The sequence below is a fragment of the Cebidichthys violaceus genome, unplaced genomic scaffold (assembly GCF_023349555.1).
Source record: "Cebidichthys violaceus isolate CVI_PGR_0920_01 unplaced genomic scaffold, fCebVio1.0.p SCAF_99, whole genome shotgun sequence".
Classification (NCBI taxonomy): Eukaryota; Metazoa; Chordata; class Actinopteri; order Perciformes; family Stichaeidae; genus Cebidichthys; species Cebidichthys violaceus.
This window is the reverse complement of record NW_027176985.1, coordinates 491,104-509,909: the sequence shown is the minus strand read 5'-3', so window position 1 is coordinate 509,909 and position 18,806 is coordinate 491,104. Positions and strand designations below refer to the sequence as shown.

At 39.3% G+C, this 18,806-nt stretch overlaps 1 protein-coding gene across 3 annotated transcripts in view; it reads left to right on the top strand.

The window, feature by feature from the left end:
* znf462 (zinc finger protein 462) overlaps window positions 1-17,129 on the top strand; it is a 47,855-nt gene extending 30,726 nt beyond the window's left edge. For all 3 annotated transcript variants that reach the window (XM_068704691.1, XM_068704692.1, XM_068704690.1), the window contains exons 6-13: window positions 3,058-3,176; window positions 5,298-5,495; window positions 8,377-8,617; window positions 8,821-8,960; window positions 9,240-9,463; window positions 11,786-12,104; window positions 12,611-12,752; window positions 13,157-17,129. In XM_068704691.1, coding sequence (XP_068560792.1) covers window positions 3,058-3,176; window positions 5,298-5,495; window positions 8,377-8,617; window positions 8,821-8,960; window positions 9,240-9,463; window positions 11,786-12,104; window positions 12,611-12,752; window positions 13,157-13,376 — 1,603 coding nt within the window. In that variant the 3' untranslated portion in view covers window positions 13,377-17,129. The remainder of the gene's footprint in view (window positions 1-3,057; window positions 3,177-5,297; window positions 5,496-8,376; window positions 8,618-8,820; window positions 8,961-9,239; window positions 9,464-11,785; window positions 12,105-12,610; window positions 12,753-13,156) is intronic.
* The last annotated feature ends 1,677 nt before the right edge of the window (window positions 17,130-18,806 follow it).

Here is an 18,806-nt window from a genome sequence, read left to right as displayed (position 1 = left end):
TGTTAATGTGTTGATCCATTTCTCCTCCGTTGAACATTGATCTATTCTGACTGTCCAGTTCCTTTCATGTGTGCTTTTCGTTAAGCTTAGTTCAAGTTGTAATCCTTAAGATTTTAGTCCTTGTTCTTGTTCCTAGTCCTTCTTTTAGTTTTAGTACGGGGACTACTTTTCAGGGAACAAAAAAGGTTGTTGTCTGTGTTTCCATTGCGGTCGTAAGACTTGCAAAGATTAAGCAAATTAGTCCGGAGACGTATGAAAAGGCAACATGACATGGGACGAGGGCTGCTGGTAGTCACAACGGAAAACACTAGCTACAGTCTGCAGCTCAGTGTGGCTGCCTAAAAAACACGTTGAAAAAACATAAACTTAACTGCTGCATAGTATTTACTTATACACATTGTAGTGAATGAAATGCAGAGGAGGAAAATGAAACTAAGGGCATCTTGGATTAGCAGTAATTTAACACGGTTGTGATACGACTATGGCAGAGGGGACAGCAAACAGTGTCGCTAGATTACATGCATGCATCATTTCTTCTGAATCCCTCATGCATGTGAAGGCAATTTAAATCCAGTGCAGGAATGGCAAACTCCGCCACAAACAACTATATTATTACGTCATTATATAACATATACAGTTGTGGTCAAAAGTTTACATACACTTGTAAAGAACATAATGTCATGGCTCTCTTGAGTTTCCAGTTATTTCTACAACTCAGATTTTTCTCTGATAGAGTGATTGGAACAGATACTTCTTTGTCACAAAAAACATTCATGAAGTTTGGTTCTTTCATGACTTTATTATGGGTTAACAGAAAAAGTGACAAAATCTGCTGGGTCAAAAATATACATACAGCAACATGAATTAGCAATTTTGGTGACTTAGAAAGCTGTGTCAATGAAATGAGCTTCATAGCATGGCCTCTTAACTTCTTGTGAGTGATTATGAGTGACTACAACTGGTGACTTCTCTGAGGCCATTTAAATAGGGCTCATTGGATACAAACGCCCACAAACGCTACAATGGGAAAGTCAAAGGAGCTCAGCATGGATCTGTAAAAGCAAATCATTGACTTGAACAAGTCAGGAAAGTCACTTGGAGCCATTTCAAAGCAGCTGCAGGTCCCAAGAGCAACAGTGCAAACAATTGTTTGTAAGTATAAAGTGCATGGCACTGTTTTGTCACTGCCACGATCAGGAAGAAAACGCAAGCTATCACCTGCTGCTGAGAGAAAATTGGTCAGGAGGGTGAAGAGTCAACCGAGAACCACCAAAAAGCAGATCTGCCAAGAATTAGAAGCTGCTGGAACACAGGTGTCAGTGTCCACAGTCAAGCGTGTTTTGCATCTCCATGGACTGAGAGGCTGCCGTGCAAGAAGGAAGCCCTTGCTCCAAAAGCGGCACCTTAAGGCTCGACTGAAGTTTGCTGCTGATCACATGGACAAAGATAAGACCTTCTGGAGGAAAGTTCTGTGGTCAGACGAAACAAAAAATCGAGCTGTTTGGCCACAATGCCCAGCAATATGTTTGGAGGAGAAAAGGTGAGGCCTTTAACCCTAAGAACACCATGCCTACCGTCAAGCACGGTGGTGGTAGTATTATGCTGTGGGGCTGTTTTGCTGCCAATGGAACTGGTGCTTTACAGAGAGTAAATGGGATAATGAAGAAGGAGGATTACCTTCAAATTCTTCAGGATAACCTAAAATCATCAGCCCGAAGGTTGGGTCTTGGGCGCAGTTGGGTGTTCCAACAGGACAATGACCCCAAACTCACATCAAAAGTGGTAATGGAATGGCTAAATCAGGCTAGAATTAGGGTTTTAGAATGGCCTTCCCAAAGTCCTGACTTAAAATCCCATTGAGAACATGTGGACAATGCTGAAGAAACAAGTCCATGTCAGAAAGCCATCAAATTTAACTGAACTGCACCAATTCTGTCAAGAGGAGTGGTCAAAGATTCAACGAGAAGCTTGCCAGAAGCTTGTGGATGGCTACCAAAAGCGCCTAATTGAAGTGAAAATGGCCAAGGGACATGTAACCAAATATTAGCACTGCTGTATGTATATTTTTGACCCAGCAGATTTGATCACTTTTTCTGTTAACCCATAATAAAGTCATGAAAGAACCAAACTTCATGAATGTTTTTTGTGACAAAGAAGTATCTGTTCCAATCACTCTATCAGAGAAAAATCAGAGTTGTAGAAATAACGGGGAAACTCAAGAGAGCCATGACATTATGTTCTTTACAAGTGTATGTAAACTTTTGACCACAACTGTATAACTGCATCAATAGAGTACTATAGCCCCAGTAGGAGGACATTGTAAACTCCATCTACTCCTTCTATACCTTACCATTCGTGCACCAGCTGTTCTACAAATCAACTGGATGTTAAACTCATTTTGTGCAGAGCACTATTTTACACCTTATTCAGTTTACCCTTCACGATCCCTTTGAATCCTCAATCTTTTCTAAGATTTCCTGCCTCCTTGGAGAGTAAGACAAACATTACAGCGAGACAGACATTTTGGTATTGTGATTTGTTTTATCCATCACAGAGACACAGAGCGAGAGGGGAAGAGAGAGTCCTCATCTCCTCTGAGCTCCCAGGTGTAATCCCTCTGTACTGTATGTGCCCTGACCCAGAAAGAAGCCAAATTCCCATGCCACCTAGGAGGCTGGCATTAAAAACACAGCCGCTGTCCCCACAGGCGCTCACACGTTCACTCCCACCAAGGGATTGTGGGAAGATGAGTTCACCCCACGGCTCCTTGTTCTGTAGTCATTGGAAATGTGCGGCTGTTGTTTGTGAGGTAAACAGAATTGAGCGCTTTAGATGCTGCTGAAGAAAGAAAAAAAAAACGCAGTTGAAATCATCAAAGTGGATGCTGTTGAGTAGAGCTCTCTCGCTTTCTTTCCTGTACTCTATTCTTGTCACTTTCTCTCCTGATCTGCTACCCTTTTGTCCTCGTTCCATCAATTTTTTTTGTCTTTTATCCTCTTATCTCATATCCTCCCCTCTGTTTTTTTGTTGTTGTTGTATATTTTGTCTCATCGGCAGCCTGGACAGACATGTGCAGTCTCACCACGGGCACCACAAGCCCTTCAAGTGCAAACTCTGCCCCTTTAAATCTGCCTACGTGAGTCGCTTGAAGAGCCACCTGCATAAGGCACACACAGGTAAAAACCAATAAAACACACACACACACACACACATCAAATCCCATTTTACAGCTGTATCCATGACTAACAAGGTATTCCCGGGTCAGAATACCAGCCTCCTGTTTATCATCTTCCACATAAAGATGCTGTGCATGATTTAGCTCATCCTGCGCAGTGTAACCAATGGACTAGCTGGATGAGCAGCTTCACCATTCACTGAGTACATTAGATACACCTAATTAAGCACATACAAAAGAATCATATTTGGATTTTTAGCACAAATAGCTCAGATGAATTTATTGTTAATATCATTTATTTGGGAATATGGAGATGAAACCCTCAGCATGTTACAGAGGTGAATGCTGACAGGTGTCTTCAGTTAGATGCGGTTCTTTGCCTGTGATCAGTTTTTTGTTGTTATTGAGGGAGCCAGACAGCAAAGTCATAGACATTCAAGCAAATGTAAAAAAGCTCCCACTTCAGAAATCAATACATGAGTAAAAGAAAGAAAAAAAAAGAAAGTAAATTAAAAAAAAGAAAATCTCAAAAGTGGCCAACTAGAAAGGCCAATTATCAAAAGGCTTTAGAGTGCTCTTAACTGTCTGATTGGAAAGAACAAGAAAAAGCAAAAAGACAGCTGCTGTGGATAATTGGCACAAACCAATTTTGAGTTGCGATTACATTTGAAAAATAAAGTTTGGTGATGTTGTTGATTTGATATAAACAATCAGCATTCTTTTTTGTTATCTTTGTGGCTCAGTTCTTCTCATTTGTGCTTTCAGTCCAAAAAGCTGAAGATACTTTGTATTGATACACCCACAGTACAACTCGTTCTCACTCCTCGTGCGTCAAAAACCGCGCCTTGGTCAGTGCTCCTCCGGGCCTGACACCGACGCATGTGGGCTTGCAACTAACTTTTTGGTTGGGGGGGTCAAACAAACACAGAACTTTCCTGCAGCGGACCGCTGATCATGTCCCGTGCAAAACTAAAAGTGAAAGTTGACATTTTGTCACATGAGTTGTTAGTCGTGTCACTCGTTAGTCACGTGAGTCCTCCGTCACTCGGTTGTGATGAAAGTTTTTATTCAGTGACGTTCTTTTCTTAAACCTAACTAAGTGGTTTCGCTGCTTAAACCTCACTTCCTGTGACATTTATTTTGAAAAGACACTATACATGCAACAAGAGTATATTGTCCAAATATATAAGTCCAAAACTAATGTTAGAGCGGTACGTGGAGCGTCATAGTTTGACATTTGGATTCACTGACCAAGCTGCGTTATTTGATGGATTGGGGTGAGAATGTATTGAACATTCCAGAGCCATTTTATTCTAAACATGTTCTTAACAGAAATAGTTCAATCAGGAAGTAGTTTTTCTTATTAAACCACTTCTGGCAAGATTATGTTACTCTCCTCAGGATGCTGCCTGCATTGGGTTGTTAAGCAAATGTATTCAACAGCTATTGGAAGAAAGATGCTATAAATCCCCCAAGGGTACATTCAAAACTCTACCAAAGCTGCCAGAAACACACACAGTAGCCGGCGCGGCATCAAGTACGGTCATATATTGTAAAGGCATAAATCACAGAAAGTGTTTAGTATATATGACTGTAATTTGTGAGTGAGATTAGCTGTAGGCATTATATGAAATACTGTTCTTTATGCATGGCTCATCAACCTGCACAAAGATTGCTAATTATGAAAAAAAAAAAAATAAAGTGCCTCAATAGCATTCAGACTCGCCTCCCTCTGGCAGTGTGAGACTACAGTATATCCATGTTTACATTCAAGGCTTAGTCAACTAGAATAATAGTTGTTTGACAGTGTAGTAGAATGTAGATCATGTTTATGTGCGATACCTCAAGACATTTCTAATAAACATTGGAGCTCGATATTTTTTTCTAGTGAAATTACGCTTATTGGTCCAAGAGGAGTCCTAAAAGTGACATACTGTATATGTTACAGATTGGCTTGGAGGGGAATAGCTTTGTTTGTGGTGGAGGATGTGTTTATTATAACTATGTTTTTTATCAAGGAACCATTTACAGGTCTTTTCAGATTCTCAGCTAATACTGCATTTGTATAGTGAATTTCTTTAGCAGCCATGTTTTTGACTTGTGTTTCTTGATTTCCCTCCAGGTGAGCAGTACACATACAAGTGCTTGTCTTGCCCCTTCTCCTCTATGACCATCAGCCAGCTGAAGGAGCACTCTCTGAGAGACCATGGAGAGGCCCTGACCCTCTCCAAACTCCGGGCTGCTACCCAGGCTGCTCATGGCGCCCTGAGGCCCTCACGGCTGGCCAGCAACACAGAGCTGAATCCCTTGGCCCTGGATGGTATGAGATCCTGCATTATGTCATTTTAGTAGATGTATGATCATATGATGGGCTTGTCAGGCCAGATCTGGAAAATCTAAGTTGAGCATCAAAGCAGAATTCATTGTAATACAGAAGAGAGTTTCTTTATTTTGGAGCCAAGACTCTGAGTGGCGCTTATATCATCTTATCTACTATTAGAAAATATCCCAAAATAGTATGGTTTCCCACAGCCCAGAAAAGGTATTTAAATATCTTGTTTAACCATCATCATTATATATATATATATCCTCACATTTGACAAGTTGAAACCAGCGAATGTGAATATCAACATAGTTGCGGAATAATTTTACTGTCGATTAATTGACTAATCATTTCAGATCTAGCACATACAGTATATGATCTATAGAAGGCAAGTAAAGCAGCACAAGAAATGTAATTAACTAAAATCTAAGTTCTATCTATAAGTATCTTAAAAGGCAACATTTGAACTAACAATTTCACATTTTCTGGTGGGTCTTTACAGCCCAGGTGGGTTTTTCATACTATTAATGTAACTCATTAAATGTCCTATGAATATGGAAAAGCAGCAGTTAGGGTCAATAATTAAGTGTCATAGCCTTTGGGAAAGTATTGCGTGGACAGGGTTGAATAAATAATGTCAGAATTTACGAGTTTGACTGCCTAAGCCACCTTTAATGTTGATTCTGACACCTTTCTTTTACGGAATATGTTCTATCAAAGAGGCACCTCCACCGTAGGTTGGTGCAGAATCCGTCTCCTTGATGTGATGCCATGTTTGTAGGTGCTTTAGTGGCCGTGCATTGCACAGCTTGCAGACTGTTCTTGGCAGCAGCTGTCACCTTGCTGCTGGAGCTGTGGAATCTTCCCTGGAGCTGAAGCAGGGCAGCATTCCTCAATGCACCAACCACCACTGTCAGCTGTGCCCTCCCAAGACAAGTGAAGCATTGAGAAAGAGCAGAGCTGACATATTGAATGTCTCTCTACTGTGCCAAACAGGCTACCTTCAGTCAAATGTCTTAAATTCCGATATTTGAAGTGGAATAGACGGTTTGTTTTGAAAAGATTAAGATTTGATTGGCGCTAAAACTATGAATGTAAGACCCAGGTTCTTCGATCTCCAACCCCATCCGTACTATTTTATGGTGCTTTAAGGTCAGCCTTTAAATGTATTTAAGCTGTTCTTCTCCTCCCCTGTCTTCTCCAACTCCTCACAGAAGTATTGCTCCTCTCATTTATGCGATGTAATAGACAGCTCTGGCCCTTAATCCTTTCAACAAGACACATCGCCACCTTACGACAGAATTCTCTCTCCATCTGCTATCTCATCTCCTTACATCTCCACAATGCAGAGAGGATATTAAAAACATGAATCAACTGTGGCATTGTTTGATTTGTGTGAATTCCTCTGTCTCCTCTGCAAAAGTGAGAAAGTGGATCTCAAGCATTTTATAAAGTAAAAGTTTTTATTCCCAATTTTTTTTCTTTTTTCTTTCATGCTCTCTCATACTCTGAGTGCTGAATGAGGCATTTTTCACATGGATAGATATTCTATTAGTGTCACTGTGGTTTATTTATTGATGTGTTGGAGGCTCAAAGTAGGGCGAGAAGATGAGCCTGCTCACTGATATTATAGACTCTTGAGAAAGGGAATGAGGAGGGAAAGAGGTAGGGGACAAATGATGACAGTCATAGCAATAGGTCTGTATCTGTGAGGGGGAGGGGACATTTGATTCGTGATAAGCATATCTCCTTAAGAGAGCAAAGGATCAACTGCTGTCTATTGATGGTCTTTCATTAAATATTTATGTGTGCGTACAGAAAATGTGCATTTTTTTTTTTTTTTTTTTTAAGAAATCATCAGACAGCTTTCATTAATAGAACAGAAGAGGCAGATGAAAGAGAAGATACATAAAGTAGGTTAAACTCCATCCTGCTGTGCAAAAATGTGCATTGGAATAACTCTTAGATGCACAGTGACTCTTGTGGATTGAAGAACTAGTGCCCAAATCCTCTTGAATATAGCAGAGAAAATATTATTTTCATTCCAGCGATGATGTGTTCTTGTTAGAGTGGTTACTTCCTGTCTAGGTCTTAAAATATAATCATGAAAAGAAGAACGTACAAATTTACTGGTAGACTGTACACATGTTTGTGCAATGCGAAAATTGTTCTCCACCAGAAATATCTCCAGACAAGAGGTGGATGAAGTACACAGTAAACTTGAGTCAAAGTACCAATACAACAGTATTGTACTTCATTAGGAAGTAAAACTGCCTGCATTGAAAATGAAAAACAATCAGAAGTACTGTGCCCCTGTGACTGATGTATAATTAAATGTGACATTCGATTGTTAACACTGATGCATCAATTTTAGCTGGTGGAAGTGGAGCTGGCTTTTCTCCTTTATGTACAGTTGGGTAGTTTAGTCCAGCGCTTCTCAACCTGTGGGTTGGGTCCAAAGGATGAAAAGATAAATTTGAGGGGTCCTGAGATGATTAATGGGTTACAAAAGTAGAAAGTTCAGCTACATAAATCTGCTTTAACTTCTGGGACTTTTTTCTAATCTTTGCTTTTTTGTGAAATATTGGAGAGTTTTACCTTAGTGGGCCTCGTTAAATGAAACCATGTGATACGTTTAGAGGGAAATGTCTCTTTGGTGGAACTGCTAACAATTTATAAACATCTTAGAACGTGGCAAGGAGCCCCAAGTAGACGCTGTTTGTTTTTTTTATTGGAGGCCACAAGACAAAACGGTTGGAATCCACTGGTTTAATCTATAGCAATGCATTGTATTTTAGAAGCTGTTCCATTTTCACTTTATTCCAAACTGTTTGTTCCAGACAACAAGTTTCTCTCATTTCTCTGCCCCTCTCTTAAGATCCATCGTACCTGGAGCCAGCTGATGTTCGTCAGCAGCTTAGTCATTACCAGCTGGCATCCCGCAGTCAGATGTCTTCTGGCTCAACAGTGGCTGATAATCGCCCAGACAGCATCCTGACTTGTGAGTTTTGTGAGTTCAGCTCTGGATACATGCAGAGCCTGCGTCGGCACTACAGGGACCGCCACGGTGGCAAGAAGCTCTTCAAGTGCAAAGACTGTTCCTTTTTCACCTGCTACAAGTAAGTAAACACTTCAGCAGAGAAAGATAGGAACATGACTGATATGTTGTATACTGTAGGCTGTTTATGGGAGTTTAGATGCTGCAGACTTTATGCAAAATGTATTAACTATGTACATTTATTAATGTAAAATAACGGTAACACTAGATACATTTCCGTCAATAGATAAATGATCCTTCTCTCTGTCTCTGAATGCATCTCAGGAATACCTTCACCATGCATGTGGAGGCCGGTCACAACAACAATGCACCTGACAACCTCCCTAAAGACCTGCGCTGCCCTCTCTGCCTCTACCACACCAAACACAAGAGCAATATGATTGACCACATTGTCCTGCACAGAGGTACACATCATGCAAAGTGGAGCCAGGGACATAGAAAACTTGATATAGTTCACCATTGTGGAGACTCATTAGCTATTTTGCTTTCTTGCTGAGAGTTGGATGAAGAGATTGAGCTTAAAGACAGGAAATGGAGAAACTAGTATTCTTTTTGCCGAGTGCAGCAAGTTGTTGGGATCTTGTCTTCACCGCAAGGTTCCCAGGCAACCAGCAGCAACATTGTGGAGCTATTTGTTTACTGAATAATTAAAGCAGTTTGCTCTTTCACTCTTTCTCCACCAGAGGAGCGTGTGGCTCCACTGGAGGTCAGTCGCTCCAAGCTGTCGCGCCACCTGCAGGGCCTCGTGTTCCGTTGCCACAAATGCACCTTCACGTGCTCCAGTGACCAGAACCTGCAGCTGCACCTGCAGAAGCACGCCGAGATCAAACCCTACCAGTGCCAGCTCTGTTATTACGACAGCAGTCAACGGAACCAGCTAGAGGAGCATCTACGCCTTGAGCACAAGGTCAGTGAGCGTCCATATATAATACACATGTTTTAAGTAGCTACATTTAAATTAATATACCTTACCTACTGAATTCTACAATATATTTAGAGACTCTCTGGCTTATCTCCGGAGAGTCTTATCGAATGTTGTTTACTCATAAGAACATGTTTTAATAATCAGTCTGCTTAATGGCTGTAACATGCTATATTTACAGCCGATACACTCAACACAAGCTGTGCAATTCATTCTATATGGCCTTCGCTGGTTTTATGGGAAGTTGTGAGGCCTGTGCCAATCAACTCTCTATATTCCCACGGTGTTAGGATATCATGCCGAATCCAATTTAAAACTCCCAAAGTAGATGTAAAAAACAGGTAAAACCAGATGCACAGAACTTTAAAAAAACAGATTACGTTTGAGAAAGAAATTACATATATAATCAGGCAAGCAAAAAGAGACTACATGACTTGTTTTCACATTTTGAAGTGATGCCGTGCAGCAGGTAGCATGAAGATGCCCTTACATTAGAACAGCAACAAGTGCAGCAACAGCAGAGGAAAATGTTTATTTGGGGATTTCAGGTTCATCCAAACTTCAGTAAATGCTGGAAGCTCTTTTCCTAGCATGTTCACCTGTTTAGAACAGATCAAATGACATAGATTTCTCTTTGAACATCTTAACCACTAATGTAAATAGAGTAAGCTAATCCCTGCAGCAGTTTCAAACTAAAATCCATATCAGCCCACTTTGAATTTAGGCAAGAAAAACATTGTTAATGATTCCATCGCAGCTTTCATTCATTGTGCTGTAATTTCTTGAACATGTATAATAAAACTTTATTATATGAGAAGTTATTATAAGATTCCAATAGCAGTGGGCCGTAAAGTCAATCAGGAGAGTGAAAGTGTGTAAACTGTCTAATTTTCCATTCAAAGTTTTAGAATTCTTAAAAGTGAATATTAACATGAGAATATTGTTACCACATCCAGGAGGGAAGAGGTTTTGTCTCTCAGTCTGTCTTAATGGGGGTAATTTATGACATGATGTGAGAAGGCAGATGGTATTTTACAAGTTTAGAGTACATTAAACTAAAAGGGCACACGTCTATCGTTTTTCAATTCTTAACATGACTAGATCCTTAATTTCACCCAAAGCATGCTGGGATAAGGTCCAGCCCTTGTGTTACCTGAAATAGGGCTAATGGATGGATAGCCTAATTAACATGGTACATTTACAGATAATAAAGAGAATTTACACATGTCAAGAGGTTTAGTTTACGCTAGGGACTGTGAAGAGAAGAAACGCAGTATCTTTTTACGTGCATATTGTTATTATTACTATTATACCTTTCTCATTCAGTTCATCCTTTGAAAAAGAATTGGTGCTACTTGAGATGTTATGTATTGTAGATCAAGGTCACAGTTACTACAAAGTTACTGCACATCAGACAGATACGTTGGATTAGAACCCAAAAATGAACGAATCACCCGCACTGTCAATCACTTGTGCTCACTTTATTTACGATCCTCAGACCAAATAGACAAACAGCACGGGTACGCAAACAATACTGCTGGCGTTAGGTTTACATATATGGTACCAATGCTGTTGTCTATATGAATTTATTATAATTGTAATGAAGGTATGTAGACCAGAACGTCATAAACAAAGTCAGTCCAAGTGATTAGCAGTGTGCAGGAGTTTTTGGTCCTTTCATGTGTTGCTGAAGGTCAAAAACGCAATGAAGGCTTTTTTTTTGCCATCAAGGTTATGTAAATATGTGCTTCAATCCGGGAAAAACTTTATTGTCAATTGTTGAAATGCAGTTTAAAGGAACAATAAGAGAGCAGGGCTCCTCCTTGGTGAGACAGAGAGCCTATTCATGGTAAGAGGAGTGAAAGAGCAGACATTGCCTCTGCTGGGAAGGATGCTGCAGTCCTCAGGGAGTGTGGGAGGAGGGAATTGCTCAGACAGAGTGACATCATTTGCAACTGGATGCTTTATGCAATGAAATGAGATGGTTCTGTCACCAAAATATTTCATCTTCTTTGTTAATTTTTTTTGCCCTTATGCTGCATTGTACAGTAAACAAATACACGTCTGGTCTGAGAGAAGTTAAGTTTTAATGTATTAACTTTTTAGTTGAAATTCACTTTGTTAAAAAAAAAAGGAAAAATGAAGATCCAAACACACATAAATGTAATTTATTGTGCAGATATTGTGTCCGCCTTTTAACTTGTTGAAGAAAAAGGAAAATCCACTCATAAAAAAGGGAGTTCTTTGAGATAAATACTTGTCAGAGCACACCATACCAAACTGATAAGACCTCCTGTTTCTGATCAGGTTATCCGGAACTTCGAGCTGATGGGCCGCGTCAACCTGGACCAGCTGGAGATGATAAAAGAACAAGGGAGCAGCGCAGAGGAGGAAGAAGAAAGAGAAATAATGGAGATGGCTGGAGATGGAAAAGTAGCTGCACAGGAGGAGGAGGACGACGACGACGACGAAAGAATGGACATAATGCAGAACATAGTGGAGGAACAGAGAGAGATAGATGATGAAGAGATAGAGAACCACTTCAAAGAGGAAGAGGAGGAGGAGGAGGAAGAAGAAGATGAAGAGGAAGTCAGGGGGCTGGAGGAGGAGAAGCCCAGCCTACAAGGTAAATGCAGATGAAGTCATCTTTGTTAAGATAAATAATATCTACTCATTTTCATCTTTACTCTAACAAGGTCCATATTCAAGGGACAATTTAATTCGGACTGTCAAATACAACCACTAATGTTTGCTGAAAGAACAAATATACACCTCACACCCAGCCAGCACAGACCACAACTGCTATTTAACCGCTGCAACACATTTCTTTACAAAACCTTCTGGGATTACACTATGAATGAGTATCTGCTGAAAAGCCGTTTTCTGTTGTGTTCTCAGTAATTATACATAATATTGTGATCTGTAGATTTCATACTAAAGGATATGCTGATCATCCCTGTTCTACAGAGGAGCTGTTACTTTGTGACGTATAACTATGTATGAAATGCTGATCACCTGATAATAAACAAACTATAGCAACTAATATTTCAACTGGTTTCAAATATTATAGCAAATATGAACACTTGTGCTCCTATTCTGAGACTGACCAATCATTTGAACTCTATTTCCCAGAGGTCCTTGCATCTCCCAGCAGCAGCTGCAGCAGCAGCAACTCTGCGCCCAGCAGCGCAGAGAAGCGGCTTCCCTGTGAGTTCTGTGGCCGCTGCTTCACCAACAGCCTCGAGTGGGAGCGTCACGTCCTTCGACACGGCATGTTAGTATTTTTTTTTAACTATTTCTCAATCTCAATCTTTAATTATTCAAATTAAAACACAATCTTTTATTTTCTAATCATTGAAATTGTGTTTTTTGTGAATAACCACTACAGACGATGGACACAAAATAAAAGAATAACATTTACAATTTTTGATGGTTCACACTGACTTCTGGATGGTTGAAATTTATTTTGAAATTATGGCGTAGACTATTTTTTTGTATGTATTTTGTATAACGATACACAGAGGCGCACCTGTGCTACAACCAGTGAAAATGTTAAATGAATACCATAGATGTTATGGCTATAGTATGCTGTTTTATTAGTATATATCTGCATATTTATAAATCATATCTTTTCACATGTAAAAGGCACTTATTTTTTGCTCTCTCCCTCATTGTTAGGGTGGTTAATAACAATAACATGGACACCAGCACCACCTCCGCATTAGAGGCCTCAGCTTCATCTTCCACTGGCTCCTCTGTCTTGATGGACACAGGATTGGACCTGTCCAGCAACGGTAACGAGGAAGGGAACCCCGCTGATCTCTCGCTGGGAAGTCCAAGCCAGTATGTGGAAGGCAAAACAATGCTTGACACCAAAAAGGATCAACAGTTTGGTTGAAGTGATTGTGGCCTGTTGGGATAATGTGCTAGAAACTGATCACCATGGGTAGGATCAGCACTGAGTTGAATCGTAAAAAAGGAAACAAAAAGATTGAAACTGAAAAAAAGTGACTTCTTATGAGTTGGCGCATTACTAGATTTTAGGTGTTACATATTTAAGTATTAGATTGTGCTGCATAAAACGGCTGAGCTCTTTAAATGGGCAGTCCCCTAGGACAGATCTTAATATATTGGTAACCAATAGTGAACAGAACTCTTTATTGCTGACATTCTGGTCAAATCTACAGTGACAGATCCCACCTAGATGAAACTAAGCTATTTATAGAGAATAAAGTCCAAAATGATTAACTAAATTTAGAATTTTTTATTTGAAGCACCTTTTACGCTCCCCCAAAATAGGGGTACTGTAAATGTACCCAAATGGAACAAACACGATATGAAAGCATTTAAAACCGTGGCCCACTGTAGAGCTACCTATTCTTGTTTCTTGTCGAAATTTGAGACTTTTTTTCATCTTAGCCTTGTGTTAAGTGTGTAGAAGTATTCCTCGAGAAAGAATCGCACCTTATCTATTTTAGTAAAAAAAACACAAATCCTGTTTTCTTCATTCGTAGAAATACTGACAATTTCCCCCAATGTTTGTAGCAAATTGCTATATTTTAGGTCCCTTAATATTATACTACGTATAAGCCTTCAGCCTGTGGCACCCTTCGCATTTTGACTGTACTGTTTCATTGTCCAGTAATTTCACGTGATGGAATAATGGAAATAATGGGATTAGTTCAAATCTCCCTTCCCCTGTAAGATATGTTGTTTGTAGTCCAGGTTAAACTACATCAACCTGTGCACTCAGAAGATCAACAACAACAGGGATATGTTTAATGTGTCATGACTGCATCCACATGATATAGGTATCCGTTAAACTGAGCACCGCAAGAGTTAGCCTGGAACATAACTACAGGTTTTTATGACAGTGGCGTGATATGTGTCATCATTATCAATAGACAGAGATCACACTTGTCTTTTCAGTGAAAAAATTGAAACCGTGATGTGCCAGGATCCAGCTCTGTATGTGCATCGAAATGACAATTAAATGCAAAGTTTTGACGAGGCTGACCACCACGGCTGAGTGTTGAAGTGCCTTACGAATCCAGTTCCTCTAATGGCCACTCAATGGCTTTAATTGATTTAAAAAAAAAAAAAGTGAGCTAGTTTGAAGTACCCCGGCAATCACCCCCAATCTCTCTGTGAGTTCTTTTCCACAAGAATTTATGTCCCTAACAGCTAATTTCACTTCTATTAATTTGTGCCTCAGTGGCAATTCTGACAGTCATTGTTAAAATACAATCAGATTAGAATAAAGTAGATTTTATTTTATTGTAATTTCAGTATCAGTACAATGAAATGTGTAGCATGGAACCAGGTAGTGCAAACAGCAGCATCGACAATGTTGAGGCCTGAAGTGTTGGTTTGACCTGATTATAAAACATATATATATTCTCATCAACCTTGAGATATCCGTCTCAGAGATTTTTCTTTCTGATTCAATGGAAATAGGTGGAATTGAATTTGTTTTACTCACAGCATTTAAGAAAATTTAGTAGATTTTGTTGGAATCTACCAAAAGTCCCTATGAAAACTGTTGATAGTGTGAGCTGAGTGTTGTACTATATAATCCAGAGTGAAAGGGGAAGCTGTTTATGGGAAAGAAAATGCTGCTTAGTGTGTGTTTTTTTAGTTGTGAGCACCACAAATGAAATTCCATGCTAAACTGGCTATGTTTGGAGCCATGTTTGCTTGATTGACAGATGTCTCTGTCTTTCACAGTCAGCCCTGGTGATTACCTCAACTCCATCCGGGCCCCTCCATATCACCCAAATTCAGATTTTTAGGCTACAAATGACTGACAGGCTGGCATTAAGCATAAAACTCAAATCCTGGCTTTAAGACATCCCTTCAGAAACGTATGGCTGATGCCACAGACACCACCAGATATGCTTTTCTACAGTCTGTGGTCCAGTTTTGTAGTAACGAAATGCACTGAAAAGACAAGTGTAACCAGCGCAGAAAACCTTACAATCATTGGTTTCCATATAAATTGAGTTTATTTGCCACTGGTACTCTATGTTGACTTTTTAAAAGGTGTAAAATCCCCCAACTTAAACTCCTTTAAATTCTGTATTGGCACAACTGTCACAGCCTGGATATGTGTGCTTCTTTTTAGATAAAGTTGTCATGTTATTGTTGATACTGACAAAAGGCAGAGATTGTATTTGTTGAAAGTTGCTGCTTGAATACCCTAAAGCCTTATAAGATAATAAATAGCAATTAAGTCAAATGTAAGCCCAATTCCAATAAGACCAATAAGCAACATGAAACAATCTGAAATTATATGGCTGATAACTTTAATATACAATTTTTAAAAGGGCACGATTAATGTAATTGTGTTCTTGGTACCAAAATATTTACCAAGACTGCTGTGTTTGCTGCTGTGTCTATCCTGAGCATTGAACCAGTGATGGAAATGGGAAATTTGGGTTTGCAGCCATGTATAGAAAACAAAAGTACTTGTTAAGTGTTTGAACCGTGGTGTTTCAGAAAGGATACTTTAACCCTTTTTCCTTTAGGTGTTTTCATTTTTTTTTAAGAAGAAAAAAAAGAAATCTAAAGACGATAGCTAACCCTTAGGGGCTTTTTGAATCCCCAATCCAACATTATTACGCCGTTGTACAATGTCTGGTTACAATGAAAAATATCTCCTTTTTCTGTACTGTAATGGGAATGAGCAGATAGGAAGAGCAGTGTGGTTGTACAATATTTAAACACATGAAGGAAAAGTATGCAGTTCTCTATTATCTAATGGCCTGGGCTTTTATTGTGAAGGAGAAAAACATGTCAAACTAAGAAAAAAATTGTTCCGTGAGGGGCATTTACCTAAACTACTTGGTCCTTTTCTGGCCAGTCGACCTATTGATCGCTCTGAGATCTAGCTGACTCATGTCCAGTCCAACATCTGACACTCCAGTATCTTCTATCCATGACCAGTAAGGACATCAGCTCACTTGCTCCAAATAGTCCTGCCCTTACATGTAGTCTACCCAGACATCAGGAGGTGGGAATGTAGCAGCCCCACTATGCTCCTCAGTCCTTGTAATACCTTTAAAAAAAACAAAAAAAAAACTGTTGAGTTGGTGCTGAATCTCAAAGCCCTTTTTTTCTGTTTTTCAGGACCAGCGTGTAGCTTTTTTTGAAAGTAAAACTGTTTGAAACCTGTTGTTGTAGAAATAAGCTTTGTTAAGGCAGCTTGTTGCCCAGCTTGAAAGCCCAGTGTAAACCAGATGATGAATTGGGACAATCTGGGTAATGAAGCTGTCAACCCAAAATTGTTTGTTGTTCTGTGATCATTTTAATAGAAAATGACTATGAATCCCACACTGTGTGCAGTCTCTAGACTGTAATATTCCCAGTTTACCCAAAGTTTAGCCCCTGCTGACAACACACTGGATACTTGTATATATGTTTAGTTTGTTTCCAATGAATTTCTCTTTTCAGACTGTTGTCTCCATAGTTTGACACTAGACTCTCTCCTTCTTGCCTTTCTTCCCATATAAATCTGATTACCTGATGGTGGGTTGTGATGTTGCCTAGAATGATTGTTTACAATTTTATTCCATTTATCTCTGGATATTCTGTAAATATTGTAATTCATTGTCTTTTTTTAACTTGATAATAAAGTTATCAGATAACGGTTCATTTTGTTGCTCTTTTCTTTGTACAGATTCATAATAGAAATGAAATCAGGGCTCTGAAGTGTGACTTTTCCTTGCTTAACAGTAGCACTCAGATGTTATGGGTTAAACAAAAGCTGCACTTTTACTTTGTAAAATAACTCTTTTACATTTTTTGCAAACTTGATTCACTTGATATCACGTATAATAACACTTCCTCGTGTATGATGTATAACTTCCGCTGCCCTCTACATCCGTGAATTATGCATATCAGCGCAGATGTCAAATTGTTAAAACTCACTGATAAGCAAGCTTCCTGAATAGCAAATTGAAAATTAAGTAAGCGAAGTGCTTCACTGTCAAGGGCGAAGTGACGTTTTTATAATCAAATCATCCTTAATGCCTTTTTTTTCTGAAGAAACTAACATTACCAAGTTTGATCAAACTAGTGACGTGACCATGCTTGGTCTGTTGTGTTGCTGCTTGCATACAAACAACTTCACACTCGACACTTTAAAAACGTGCAACTCAACTGCACTGTGTACTTCTACTTCAGAGGGAAACATTGTAGTACTACATTTACCTGACAGAGAAATGTTACTGGTTATGTTGCAGATTCAGATTTTACTCACAAAATCGAACAATTAAAATATGATGCATTATTATTCATCACACTATGCAGCATTAGGCGATGTTAGAATTGGAAGGCCACCTTGAACAGACATTTCAGTACATTCTCTTTCACTCTTCTCATGTCTTTTTTAAACCTGTGTGATGAAACCTTAATCTGGATGGACCTCCTCCGTCCTACTTCTTCCTTAAACACTCCGTGCTCTAAATATTTTATTGTATGTTCTGCCTTTACTGTCCTAATCCCAACTTTTTTTGGCCAAAGTTCAGATATTATTTGTTTGATTAGAGCTTTACCTTTACCAAAAAGCATGTTCACTATATGCCTCATATTTAGCGGGGTTTTTTTAGCTATATATCTGCAAATTGCTTACCCTTTTAATCACACGTGCGGGTACCCAACAAAATTCTACAACTATTCCCAACCTCTGAACTCTAAATTCCACCCACTGAAGACCAACAATCACTGCTATCATCTCAGCAGTATAGACCGATTATTTATCTGTAATTCTATTACAATTCCATGAATTAACTTGACATTGGGGGATGTAAACTCCTGTTCCTAAATGATCATTTTGATCATTTGAACAAGTAGTAAGTAAAAATGATACACTGGTTTGCACAGTATCCTATTTCAACCAATCTTGCTTTAGCTCCATGATACAAAAAAACAGCTTCAGTCTAATGAAAAAGTCCCGGGATTAAAACGTGTTCCTTTAACATCATATTCTTCTGATTTGTCGTCTTCCATCCAAAACCCATTCCCATAGATTTGCAAAGCGCTGTTTGCACAAAATCCCACACTACAAGTCCTTGAGTCTCCAGCAATACACTTGCCAAGTGTGAATGAACGGTTCATGAGACATGCAAAGGACAAAGGACCCATAGAGACAAATATTACCCGAAGATACTTCATGTCGTTACTTGGAGATGTATGTTGGATATGGTTCTCGTACGGAGAAGCTATTTTTATTTCTTCATTCTATTAATACATAAACCTAGCCAAAGCAAATATCTTTCTCCAGGTGGCAGAACCACAAAAGAAAGGGTTGGCATAACTGACAAAAAAT